This window comes from Lathyrus oleraceus, chromosome 6, assembly GCF_024323335.1.
Source record: "Lathyrus oleraceus cultivar Zhongwan6 chromosome 6, CAAS_Psat_ZW6_1.0, whole genome shotgun sequence".
NCBI classification, from domain to species: Eukaryota; Viridiplantae; Streptophyta; class Magnoliopsida; order Fabales; family Fabaceae; genus Lathyrus; species Lathyrus oleraceus.
This window is the reverse complement of record NC_066584.1, coordinates 57,963,143-57,976,636: the sequence shown is the minus strand read 5'-3', so window position 1 is coordinate 57,976,636 and position 13,494 is coordinate 57,963,143. Positions and strand designations below refer to the sequence as shown.

The following is a 13,494-nucleotide window of genomic DNA, read 5'->3' as shown; positions in this document are numbered from 1 at the left end:
ACTCCATCTGAGGTAGAAGACGGTTATCTGGAGTGGTATTATCGTGTTTCCCATCCACGGTTGGTCCCTCCCCATCATGACGCTCCTAGAGAGGTACCCGTTCCTGTATATGACGCCGGGCCATCTGATCCTGATTGGGCTCGTGTATCTACATTGATTCGTCGCTATCTGAGACAGGTTAATGCTGAAAAGGAAGATCCACAGTTTTCTGATTTATTTGAAGCTTTGCATATTTCTCGTTCACATTGATTATATGTATTAAGCTTTGAATATAATAGACATAATAATATAGATTTCATGTTTTGATTACATATTTATGTTTTGATTACATAATCATGCTAATACAGGTGTAAGTAATTGCCAATGTTGCATACGTCCTGCAAATCCTAGCATCCAAGTAGTTGCTATATGAGAACGAAATTTCTTCCAATCTAATGTGACCGGTGGCAATGGAAACCCCTCTTTCATGTTAACCTGATAAAGTAAAATAATTAAAAGATTAAGTCATATAACATAAAATATTAACTGAAATAATTAAAATATTTAGACATATAAATACGTACCTGAACCCAATGATTCTGGTTAACAAAACCAATGCAATAAATAGAGACATTTGGTGAATGTGAACTTGTCATCGGAAAGAAAGTGATGCACGGATTGCCTAAACAGACAAGTACAACATTATAACGATTCGCTATCAAGTAACCCATATCTGGTAGACTCATCCATTTTTCAGGTGGCTGTGAACCAAACGATTCTATCATCAAAGATTCTCTCACAGCTGACAACCGATTAGAAAATAACTTGTCATACAAAGTTGACCTATCCTTGTCTATTAATTCCAACCCCAACTCTCTGCGAACCATTGACCAACCATCCTCACCATATCCATGCAATGATGCAATGACTCTAAATCCACAATTACCATCTGATTCAACATTAACTACATCTTCAATGTATGACCTAATATGATTAGGAAATTGAACAATGAATTATGGTTGCTTCTTTGATAATTTGATCTTCTTCGAAGTCTGTGATGGTTGAGGTTGCCTTTGTGAAGATTGAGATGCCTTATCAACATACTCATGATACGAAGGGTCCCTTCAGCAATACGTCTCAAAGCAGCTCGAGATACGGAACCACGCAAATAACCATAAAAGGGACTTACGTGCGCGTGCTCAACTTCGTAAAAACTCTTTTGAAATGAAGCTCTAATGTTTCCCAGTTGTAACCTCAAGTTGTTATTCATGGCTTCCCAACATTTGACCATGTCACCTATACTGTTTCCTAACATCTGCTTTAACTTCCAATGAGCAGATTCAACCCTAAAAATATCAGATATAAAAAATACCATTAGATATTGAAAATATCAAATATTAAAAATATCAGATATTCAAAATAACACATAAAAAAAACATAAAAATAATATCAGATATAAAAATAACACATACAAAATTATAAGACGTACCGATTAGTCGTTGTGTTACCCAAATGTAGGACTCGATTAATCCATGCTCCAACAAATCTATGCCTATGTGGAGTCAACCATGTGTCTTTCACATAATTAATAAATCCACTATAATCAACACATGCTTGCTCAAGTTGATGCAACCGCTGACCATACTCAACCTCATCACTAGCCCAGACAACTTCCATCCATAATGTGTCTATCGTCTTTTGCAGGTCATTCACCACATGTTGTTTGCATTTGGCACCAACGTTTTTGTTAATGTGAAATCTACATAGCAAATTAATCGAGTTGGGAAACACAACTTCAATTGCTTTCATCAAAGCAAGATCTCTATCTGTCAAAATCACTTGTGGACACATGTCTTTCTTCACAAACAACTCTTTTAATTTCTCCAGTACCCAGCAAAAATTCTCTGTTTGCTCAGACTCCATATACGCAAATCCAACAGCAAAAGTCAACTCAGTCGATGTCATGCCAACAATTTCAAACAAAGGTTGTCTATATTTGTTTGTCTTGTAGGTGATATCCATAACTAACACAATCGGAAATATATTCAACAACTTAACTGAATCAGGATGTGCCCAAAATATCTCTCTCACCACTTCCGCGTCATCCTGTTTTCTACTCCAATACACATATCCTGCATCCTCAATAAGCTTAAACAAATGTTGTATCTCACTCCTTGGACCTCTTATCTCTTTTTCTATCACACTCTTATGCTTGTATACTTGTGTAATCCGAGTGACATTCTCAGGAAACTTGTCTTGCAAGGAAAGCAAAATGTTTCTAGGTGCTACATGTCTCTTTGCCAAATCAGCGACATGTTGCTTCTCATCTGTGGTCAACCTACCAATAAACGAATGACCTTCTAATCTATCAGGTAAACCATGATTATGTAACCCACATTTTACATCAATCTTCCAACCAGATCCATCTTTCGCCGGAGTCGACCTGATTTTAAATGGACATCCACATTTCTTGGAAGCACTTTGGGTACCACTATCACTAATCTTGTGTTTCCCACCTTTATCACAACCAAATATTATTTTGTTACTTCTCCCTCTCTTCCCCGTTTCAGTATCTGAGCGACTGATAATAACAGTTACTTTATTGTCGATTCCAACCTTTTTAATCCATCTGATAACCTCTTCTCGTGTACCAAATCTTTCCGTCGTCATAAACGCATCAGTAGTATCTACACATATTTTGGGAAGATTTTCCATTTCTGTAAAAAAAAAAAAAAAAATTAAAAAAAAATTTAAAAAAAAACGTACCGGAAGACTTTAGGAAGGACTTCCGGAACACACATAATGCATACCAGAACTCTTTGGAGAAGAGTTCCGGTATGCAAATTTTTTTGAATTTTTTTTTATATGAAACGGAACTCTTTCCTTAAGTGTTCCGGTTTGTTTTTGTTTGTGTTCCGGAAGTCTTTCCTAAAGTCTTCCGGTTTGGAAAAATACATACCGGAAGTCTTTTTGCAGGAGTTCCGGTGCGAGGGGTGTGAAAGTGTAATTTTTGCAATTTTCAACAGAATGGTAAAAATGAAATGGTAAATTGGTTAAAACCAATTAAGGGTAAAATGGGAATTTTAAAATTTTTGTAGGGGTATGGGATTAATTGTAGGGGTACAAGGTAAAATTTTCTAAAATATGGGGTATAAATGATCGAGACCCATGATTCAAAGGCCCATTACCGTTGGTCAATTAGTCAACACATGGGGGGAGACTTAACTCTGGTTGATTCCACCCCATCCCTTTAAACGAATCCAAACATGATCCAACGACTCAAAACATGTGCACATTGTTGTTATAGTGGGGAAGATTCATATGGGATCCCCCAGTTAACCTATAGTCAACTACACATGGGAGACCAAGAGAGGGAAATCTGACCAAAATAAAACAGTTGGCGCACATGCAGCCAAAAAAGAAACTCTCTAAACAGAGACATGAGAAAATATGCTTCATTTTTAAACCTCAATTCTCTCTCTTCACTTCCTTAACTCCTTTGTCTGCAACTTAGCTCAAGAACTCCAGCCGCCTCCTTCATCGGAGAAGAAGGTGGCAGGCGTCGGCCCATAGCGGCGCCACCCCTCTTCTCTGACCAGTCCCACAATAAAACCATTATACCCTACTAAAACAAACCTTCTGAGTTCAAAACTGAGCTCAGTATCTCCTAATTCAAATTTAATTTCCTAGATCAGAGCCAAGAAAGACAAACCCTAAACGATCTCAAAATTTCTCAAAAACAAAAAACAAACTCTCTTCTTACCCAGAACACAAATCTCTTATCAAAATCAAACAAAACTTAGATCCAAAACTTAGGGTTTGGGAAACCCTAAATCATCTTCCGTCTAAAACAAAACCAAAAATAAACTTAAACCTAAGCCAACACTAAAATCAAATCATGAAATCAAACAGGGAAAACCACCCTTATGTTTAATCAATTCAAACAGAAATAAGATTAACAGTCTACATTCATATTCGGTTCCAATACATAAAAGGAGATACAACATTCAACAATGACATGGAGTATAATGTTAATTAGCCTTAATGCAGTAAAAAGGAGATAACTCTATTGTCCTAAAGTTACTGGAGAGATGAATCCACAGGTAATGTTCAATTCCTTTCTACGTTTAACTCTTTGTTATCTCTTTGGGATTTTTGAGCTCTAAGTGAAATTTTAGGTCAATTTGGGTAGTGTTTCAGTGAGTAAAGAATTGGTCCTTTTGAATATAATAGTGGAATCTATTTATAGGAAATGAAATTGGGTGAGATTTAGGTGAGGTACGCGTGTAAATTGATTGTTACCACTCATATATTTCTTCTTATTCGTGTAAAACTATTTGTGAGATAATGGTGAAATGTATAGCAAAAGGAATCAATCTGTTAGGGTCCTCATTTCAATCCTTGAAATCAAGGGATTTGGGTGTGGTGGGATAGAAATGTGTTTTACTGCTTGCTGAGATATTTTGAGTTGTTTCTTTTTGTGTATATATGTCATGTATGATGTGGGTCTATGTAGTTTGTTCATTCACCTTTTTGTTTTTTATTCATATATGCCCATGGTTATGTATGCTGCTTGGTTCATGGTTATGTATGATGCTCGTGAATTGATTTTGGATGTATGATGATAATGCTTTTCGTGTTTTGCATGTTCATGTGTATATGTATGATATGCATATATGTTTGCTACTTGAACGATGAGTCATATTTGATCTTCTTTATCTATGCCATGCTTGTTAGATGATGAATGGTATATACTTGATGTAATATTGATGATGAAACATGTTATGCTTGGGTCACTTGCATGGTATTCCAATGTACATGATGAGTAATGGTGATGGTTTCACAAAAAGTAGGATGCAAATGATGGTATGATCATGTGGAAGGAGGTACGTAAAAGTGTGAAACAACAGACCAAACTTTTTCCTTTTTGCATAAGGATTTTATTTTATTGAAAGATGTAAAGTGGCTTTTTATAATTATATTTTCTCTTACTCTATCAATTATTTTTACTAATTAAATGACTCTATTTTGATTAATAGAACTTTAATCATATGTTATCTTTTACGTAATGATGGATGTACCAAAAACAAAAACTAGTAAAAGAAAGGATTCCTTTTAAGATAATACCTTGCTTTTCTTCCAAAAATCATAAATGCCAAATAAAAATTTAAGGTATGCATAAAAAGAAGTAGCTCAACATTGGAAACAAAAAGAAAAGAAAGACCAAAGGCGCGTATGGAAGTACTTTAGTGAAATAAAATCAAAGGTCAAACCATGATTTTGACTTGGCTTCACATACAAGTCAACCAAAGATGCATATGATCTCAGTGAACTAATGCAAACAAATCTATCAAGGTTAATAGGTACATGTAGTTGAATACCTTTCCAACTAATGACACCTCATGACCTCATGACCAAAATGGTCATGTGTATGCAAATGGGAGTAAACTAAAAAGAATAAAGCAATGCAAAAGAAAGGTAGGACAAATTTGAGGTATGACAATATACAATTTTGAAATAATGTATGCTTACAAGTTTATGATTAATTCTTGAGCACATAAACGCTATAACTAATGAATTGCACATTTTACCTTGGTCTATGATCCAATATCATTGAAATCTAAAACTTATGCAAATTTGATTATTTTATTTCAATCTTTTTCTTCTTTGATCTTTCTTCTAAGATAACCTTTTTGTCTTCATCAAAATCAAGTTATGATGGATGAAGAACATCTTTTTCACAATAATAAATCCAACTCTCTCTCTCTCTCATTGAGATTTTTACTAAACTATAAACTAATTAGTATTCTGTAGAAAAATGATATTTCAAATGAACTTCCAAACTCTCGTATTTGTAGAATTTTTGGATCTAGTCTCATTAGTTGGGTGAACAATTAAACTCTTTGGACGAGCCATAATTTCTCCTAGCAAATTTTCCATGCTTTTCACCATTTTAGTTATGTCTCATATTCATTTGCCGACCTGAAATTTGCCAACAAATTGTCCCCGTCTTTCAGTCTTGCCTTCTATTTTTCATTTGCTGGTCAAGCCAAAATTCACCAACAAGTTTAAAATGACTTTGACTTATAAGATCAAATGATCTTATCTGTCGCGATAATAAAACCTTTTTGCTTTATCTTTTAGAAAAATGCTAACAAATGCTCCTGGGACACTGGTTAAAAGATTTAAAAAATAAGTTAAGTATTTTTTAATAGGTTTAAAAGATAATTTTTTTCTAAAAATATGTGTATTCAAAACACTGAAAATAAAAATAATTAACTTTTTTTAAAGAATATTGTGTGTATTCAATGCACTGGACATATAATATTTTCTTTATTTAGAATTCTTAATCAATGCCTAACATGACGGTATCTTTTAATCTTTCAACCTAAATAGATAAAAAAAAAATCAATATGTAATTGTCTATTTTTCTATTTCAACATAAATTCAAAAAAAAATGTTACTTCATGTTTAAATAAGTTAATAAATATATAATTTTAAAAAATAGAAGGTTAAATTGTCTTTATTTATAAAATTTGGCTAAATTGACAAATAACCTTTAGCAAGAGTATTTATAATAGTAAAAATAGTACTAGTACTAAAATGCTTATGCATTAAGGAGTTGTTCTGGATTGGTAGCAAAAAAGTACCATGATGAAATGACCCCACAAAAATATTTATTTTATTGGATTTGGATACTTTGATTCCTGACATTGACAATCAATCTGTGTTTTTTTCTTTATAAAAGTACTAAGGTTTAGGTTTAATAAGTCATTATTCAAAAAGATGTTTAATATTCAAAGTAATCCTCTAAAAACAAAGTGTGTTTTGATAACGGAAGCTTACTAGAATTTAAAGAAGTTTCAAATTGTATATTACAGTATTCATTAACAATATTCATTTGAACGGATATATTTAAAAGTGAATATTAAATAATTTATAATATTTTCATAATTTTTAATATATTTTTCTAAATTCTTTAAAATAAATTATATAAATAACTTATTTTATATATATATATATATATATATATATATATATATATATATATATATATATATATATATATATATATATATATATATATATATATATATATATATATATATATATATATATATATATATCATCAAATTATTTAATTTTTTATTATAAAAATAGATTATACAATCTTATATATAAACACTTATATTAATAGATTTATGTTAAAAGGTGCATATAAGTTGTTTGTTCAAACCTATCTTAAATAAATCAAGAGACCTTAAAATCTTTTTTTTCAAATGGATAATTAAACTACTAAAAAAAATATATAATTTCTCAATCAATATATAATCTTCTTTGACCAAGTTATTTGACCAACTGAATATTAAACTAAACATTATTTTAAGATTAATTATCACCAATCTTATCATATAACAACAATCAAATTTTATTCCTTTAATTAAAATTGATTATATGAATCAACTTTCGCTAGAATATTATATTTAAGATTATATTTCTATTTAAATTATTAGTCTCAAGATATTTCTTAATAATTTTTTTTAATGATTTTTCTAGATCTTTTTTACTTATGTTTGACTTCATTCCATTTAATCTACTATCTTTACCACACAATTTATAAATCATCTCTCTACGTACTCAAACTACCTTATAGTCTATTTTTCACCATCTTTTATAGTATAATTGTTACCCCAATATTCTATTTAATATTGTCATTTCTAATCTTATCATGTCTAACCTTACCACACATTCAACCCAACATCCGCATCTCTCTACACTCACTTTATTCTCGTGTTGATTCTTAATCGTCCAACATTATTTTCCCTATAACATCGTAGATCTTAGCAAAGTTTGATAAAAAATTATATTCACCTTGAGTACCTTTGTGTTACATAGAAATCATGAAGTCTACATCCATTTGAGCCACCTCATTTGAATTTAATGATTTACACCCTTTTCTATTTCTCCATTATTTTATATTGCAAACCCCAAGATATTTAAATTGTGCCAATTATGGGATGATATGGTCTCAAACTTTCATCTTTAAGTTAATAACATCTCCTTTTGTTGAACTTACATTCCATATACTCCATCTTAGGCAAAATCCATGTTTTTCTAAATCTCGTCTCCAACCTCTCATTTAAATCCTCCATCGAATCTTCAAGTAAGACTATATCATCTGCAAAAAAACGTGCATCTTGTTGCTAGTTCTTGGATGTGTTTCGTGAATACATCCAAAATTAAAGTAAAAAGGTATAAACATATGGTTGAACCTTGATCTAAACCTATTGTAATGGGAAAATCATTTGTCTTTCCACCTTGTGCCTGCACACTAGTCGGTACTCCTTCAAACATAAACTATATATCTCGAATATATGGAATCCTTGCCATTTTCTTCTCTAAGGCTTTACATAAAATCTGTCTAGGAACTTTATCACACACCTTCTCCAAGTCAATAAAAATTAAGTGCATGTTTTATTAATCCATCCAATGCTTCTCCATCATGCGTCATAGTAGATTGCTTCCACGACCGACCTCCCTAGAATAAAACTAATTTGATTCTCAATTACTTTAGTCTCTTTTCTTAGTCTCAGTTCAACCATTTTCCCCCATAACTTTATGGTACGACTCATAAGTTTAATCTCCCTATAATTTATACAATTGCATACCCCTCTCGTTCTTATAAATTGGAACTAAAGTGTTTCTTCTTCATTCATCTGATATTCGTTTGGACCTCATAATTTTATGAAAGAGTTTGGTGAGCCACTAAATGCCCTCTATCTCGAAGAATTTTTCACACTTCAATATGTATGTTGTATGTCCCCAACCGCATTACTGTTACTCATCATTTTTAATGCTTATTTTACCTCTTATTTTGTAATCCAACGGTAGTAATTATAATTTTGATCCTCTTTCTAATGTTGAGTTTGCTAAAGTCCTGTGAGATATCATATTCTTCATTAAATAAATTGTAGAAATATTTCTTCCACCTATCCTTTATATCCTTTTCATGAACCAAAACTTTGTCTTCTTTATTTTTAACATACTTCACTTAGTCCAAATCTATTGTCTTTCTTTCTTTTCGCTTAGTAATTCAATAGATAGATTTTATCCCGACTTGATTCCTAAAGATTGGCATAATCCATCAAAATCTTGGGTTCTTCATTCACTCATCACCTTCTTGCTCATGTTCTTAGGTTTCTTATACTTTTCCCAAGTTTTTTGGATTTTTACACCTAAACCATTTTTTAAAACAATCATTTTTACTTGTGTAAAAATAATAATTCTTTTTACTTTAATTTTACTTTGAACACTTTTATTCTACCACCATAATTTTTTACCTTCAGTCTAAAACTCGTTAATTCTCCCAATGTCTCTTTAGCTAATTTTCCATTCTCCCAGTCCTTTATTGGTGATTTCATTTAACCTATTGGGTGGCATGAATGGAATGATAACTTTGCTTTAGATAATTTGGTTTGTAGAGAATATTAAAATATTAGGTTTGATTTTGGGACTTCTAAGAGGTTTACTTGAAACGACATTAATCTTTGCACCCTTAGTGGTGCTCATACGTCCTAGTGAAAAACCAATAATACCCCTGAAGTTTGAAACTCAACCTCTAGATGCACCAAAAATGAAACCACATTCTAGTCTCAGACACATGCCAAGGAAAAGAGCTAAAATAATCCGTAGATTAATGTGCGTATATTTTAAGGATGTTAAAGTTCGTATTTTATACGAAGGTTAACCTCTGGACAAGTTTGATTTATATAACGCGCCAGACCTTCCCTGATCCTTCTTCATTTCATAAATTTTACTCAAAATCCAAAATAGAGCTCATGAACAAACTTAATTTCCATATTTTTGAAGCTTTCTCGCTATATCTACTACATTGTAGTCAAACCTAGGACATCACTCAACCATTAGTTCACTCCATTCAATCGAGGTTTCTCATTTTTCAAGCTTTCTCACAATTTGGTAAGTTTTTCATTTCCTTCCCTTTTTTGGTTTGTGATGATTGCATTAGCTAAATAGGTTGTTTATGATTCATTAGGTTATAGTTAAAAGCATAATGGAATGATTTTTGATGCATGCATGTATATTTTTTTCTTCAAGTTTAGAGTCTTGGGGGGTTTATCTATTTGTGTTATGCATTTTTCTGTTTTTTTTTCTGGTATCAAAGTTAACTTTCGAATTTTCTTGTTATGCATTGTTTGTTTGATTTTGTCTGCTATGTCCCCTAAGTTTGAATTATTTGATTAGGATATGATTTAACTACTTAATTAAAGGTAAATTGTCTAACAACCAAGAAAGTGTTAGACGATAGGCTTCAATCTAGAGGGAGTGAATAGATCACTAGTTAAAAAAATTAACAAAAATTATTTTGAAAAGTTTATGGAAGCGGAAGCAACCTAGATTAAATCGTCTAATCGAACCCGTTATCAAAAAGCTCAGAAATATGTAATTGTAATCAAGGTATGATAATGAATCACATATTGATCAACACACAATTAATCACAACCAATTGAATGCAAAGCAACAAGGATATACTATTTCCAATGATCAAAAATAAAATCTATTAAGACAAATTGTAGAACGCCTCATGTGCAATTGATGTTGTTTGAAAATTTATGTGGTATTGTTGATCTTAAAAATCAATCACAATCTAAAGGATTGTGATCAAATAAATAACACCTCTTTCAAAATGTAATAAAACATATTATCCAAACGAATTGATCGCACAATCAATGAATTTAACAATTTGCAAATGGAATATATATATATATATATATATATATATATATATATATATATATATATATATATATATATATATATATATATATATATATATATATATATATATATATATATATATATATAGAGAGAGAGAGAGAGAGAGAGAGAGAGAGAGAGAGAGAGAGAGAGAGAGTATACAAGGATTTATTTAGGCAGTTCGCCAATCGGCCTTGCTATGGGTATGTATGCCCTTAATTCGAACTCAAATTGAGATAATGAAATTAACCTTACTTTGCAAAAGTATGTATACAAGAGAGTTGTAGCAATCTAACCCTACAAGCCCTAAGTTTGATGTTGATTCTTACACATTCTCTTCCCTTGATCAAGTAACCCAACAATGTCGATTTGATTCACCGTCTCAAGCTACTTCTTTATAATAAACCCCTTGTTCTTAAAATCTTTCCTTCGATCAAATCCAAACCACAAATTTTCATAATCCAAGATTTACCAAAGTGATCCACCGTCTCAGACTACTCCTTTGCAAGAAACTTCTGTTTTTCAAATCCTTCACTTGATCGGATCCAAATTGCATAATCTTGTCCAAAACCTTCAAATCCATAAACGAACTTCAAGGAAAACCCCAACTTGGTTTTCTTATTTGAAACCCTTAAAGATCTCAACCCAACTTACAATTCACTCAATCCTAAATTGGACGTTATCAACCCTAATTCTAGATGGCACTCAAACAAAGAATGATTATGTGTAGTTTGTTTGTGTGTATGCATACAATAACGTTGAAGATGATGAGAATGCTTTGAAATCATAGTTTTATGTAGGTTTTCTCTAGAACCTTATTGGATATGATGCATGTATTAAGTATTTATATGCATGCATATTTGGAGGCAAAAGGAATGCAAAATATTTGAAAAAGTTGTAAAATTTGGAAAAAAAAAGTTGCATGAGACGACCAATATAAGTTATGAGTCGACATGTTCGAAACATGTGCCAACCTGTATAGGTCATGCGTCGACTTGTATAGGCCATGTGTCGACCTGTATAGGCGGCACATCAAACAGAAGCTACATGCTTTAAAAATGCAGCACATGTGCCGACCTGAAAAATGGCTGTGTCGATACAATTTTTTTTCCTCAATGTATTGACCTAAAACATGTATGTGTCGACACATAAGCTAGTTTTCCCATAAAACTTGTTTTTGATTCATTTTTTATGCATGCAGCCTTTTCTAATTTATTTCCAAATGTTTTTATGCTTCCTAATGCTAAGATGCACATTGAGAATCAAAGGGTACCGTCCAATATACATAAACGCTAAAATATCCTAATTTTGACACATGCAAAATACATCTAACAGAAAGTTGCACTCACATAATCCCCTTTTTTATGATGGCAAAAATTGAGACGATGCGTTTCATGTTTTCATGAAGGCTCCCCCTAAATGTATGTATCCTAACTTCATCTTATAGATGCTTCTCCCCCTTTGACAACATCAAAAAGAGATAAAGTAATCCATGAGAAGTATCTTATATCACACATAAACCAGTATAACATACATATGCGCTTTCAAATATAAGACCATCAATACCACAACACTCATATAGAATGATGTACATATTGAAAAAGTATGCCTAAACATAAATAAAAGCATTCAAAGCAACAACATAACATGATTACCACAAATTATGCCAAATAAGATATACAATAAACATGAAAGATGAAGGATACAATGTAATAAAAAAACTCTTGATTTGCTACAAAAGTGACACGATTACATGACATATGGCTTTGGTGCTCCCAAAATGCTGCATACGCATGTGCTCTAGCAAGGCAATATATAGATTTGCCACCACTCAAACCAAAAACAAATATGTTATCATAACAATTATACACTGGACGAATTTTGCTAACATTATAGCATGTTCAAACATATTCCATGCCAGAATAGATAACAAGCCTATGCACCAAAAACATATTTCAAGTATCAAGGAAGAATATCATAAAGTCACTATAAGCATACAGATTGACATACATCAATAGAATTTTTTGAAGTGAACATTCATGGAATATTTTATACATCAAGAATACCAATCATTTGGAACATAAACAAAGGCAAAAGTAAAAACTTACTTTCAAAGAGGGAAAATGGAACAATATTATCTCGCTTATGAATTGATGAAGGATGCATTCATATGTGATTGAACTTCCAAGGAAAGTTAGAGTAAATGTATATAAAGTGCATGTAACAAATCATATTTAAGAAAGATTTGAGATATCAAGTATCCCCAATTCCCTTCAAATGTTAAAAAACGGTTCGGTCGCAAGAGGTTTTGTAAAGATATCTACAGGTTGATTTTTTTTCTATCAACATTCTCAAATACGACATCACCTTTATCAACATGGTCACGTAGGAAGTTGTGATGGATCTCAGTATTCTTAGTGCGAGAGTGTAACACCGAATTTTTGGTTAAATTAATAACACTAGTGGTGTTGAGCGTAATAGGAATATGTTATAGTTTAATATCAAAATCAAGTAGTTATTATTTGAGCCACAAAATTTGAGCATAATAACTACCTGCAACTACGTATTCCGCCTCGGCAGTTGAGAAAGAAACAAAGACTTGTTTCTTGCTATGCCAACTTACTAAGGAGTTTGAAAACATGTGGCAAGTTCCAATAGTACTCTTCTTATCTGATTTGCAACTGGAAAAATAAGAATCGGTATAACCAACCAAATTATAATCGCTTCCTTTAGAATACC

General features: G+C 31.9%; 1 protein-coding gene across 1 annotated transcript; it reads right to left on the bottom strand.

Annotated features, from left to right (window-relative positions):
• Positions 1–232: 232 nt before the first annotated feature.
• On the bottom strand, positions 233–970 carry LOC127097385 (uncharacterized). Its single transcript, XM_051035882.1, has 2 exons — positions 564–970; positions 233–474 (listed from the first exon to the last, which is right to left on the bottom strand). The coding sequence occupies exons 1-2, from the start codon at positions 864–866 to the stop codon at positions 334–336; spliced, it is 444 nt and encodes a 147-aa protein (XP_050891839.1). The 5' UTR covers positions 867–970; the 3' UTR covers positions 233–333.
• Between the last annotated feature and the right edge of the window lie 12,524 nt (positions 971–13,494).

Bases quoted from the DNA above. Each gene is read 5' to 3' on its own strand.
- LOC127097385 (XM_051035882.1), bottom strand. From the start codon at position 866: ATGGTTCGCAGAGAGTTGGGGTTGGAATTAATAGACAAGGATAGGTCA. The intron at 475-563 runs GTACGTATTTAT...TTACTTTATCAG, and splicing joins ACCAGAATCATTGGGTTCAG to GTTAACATGAAAGAGGGGTT.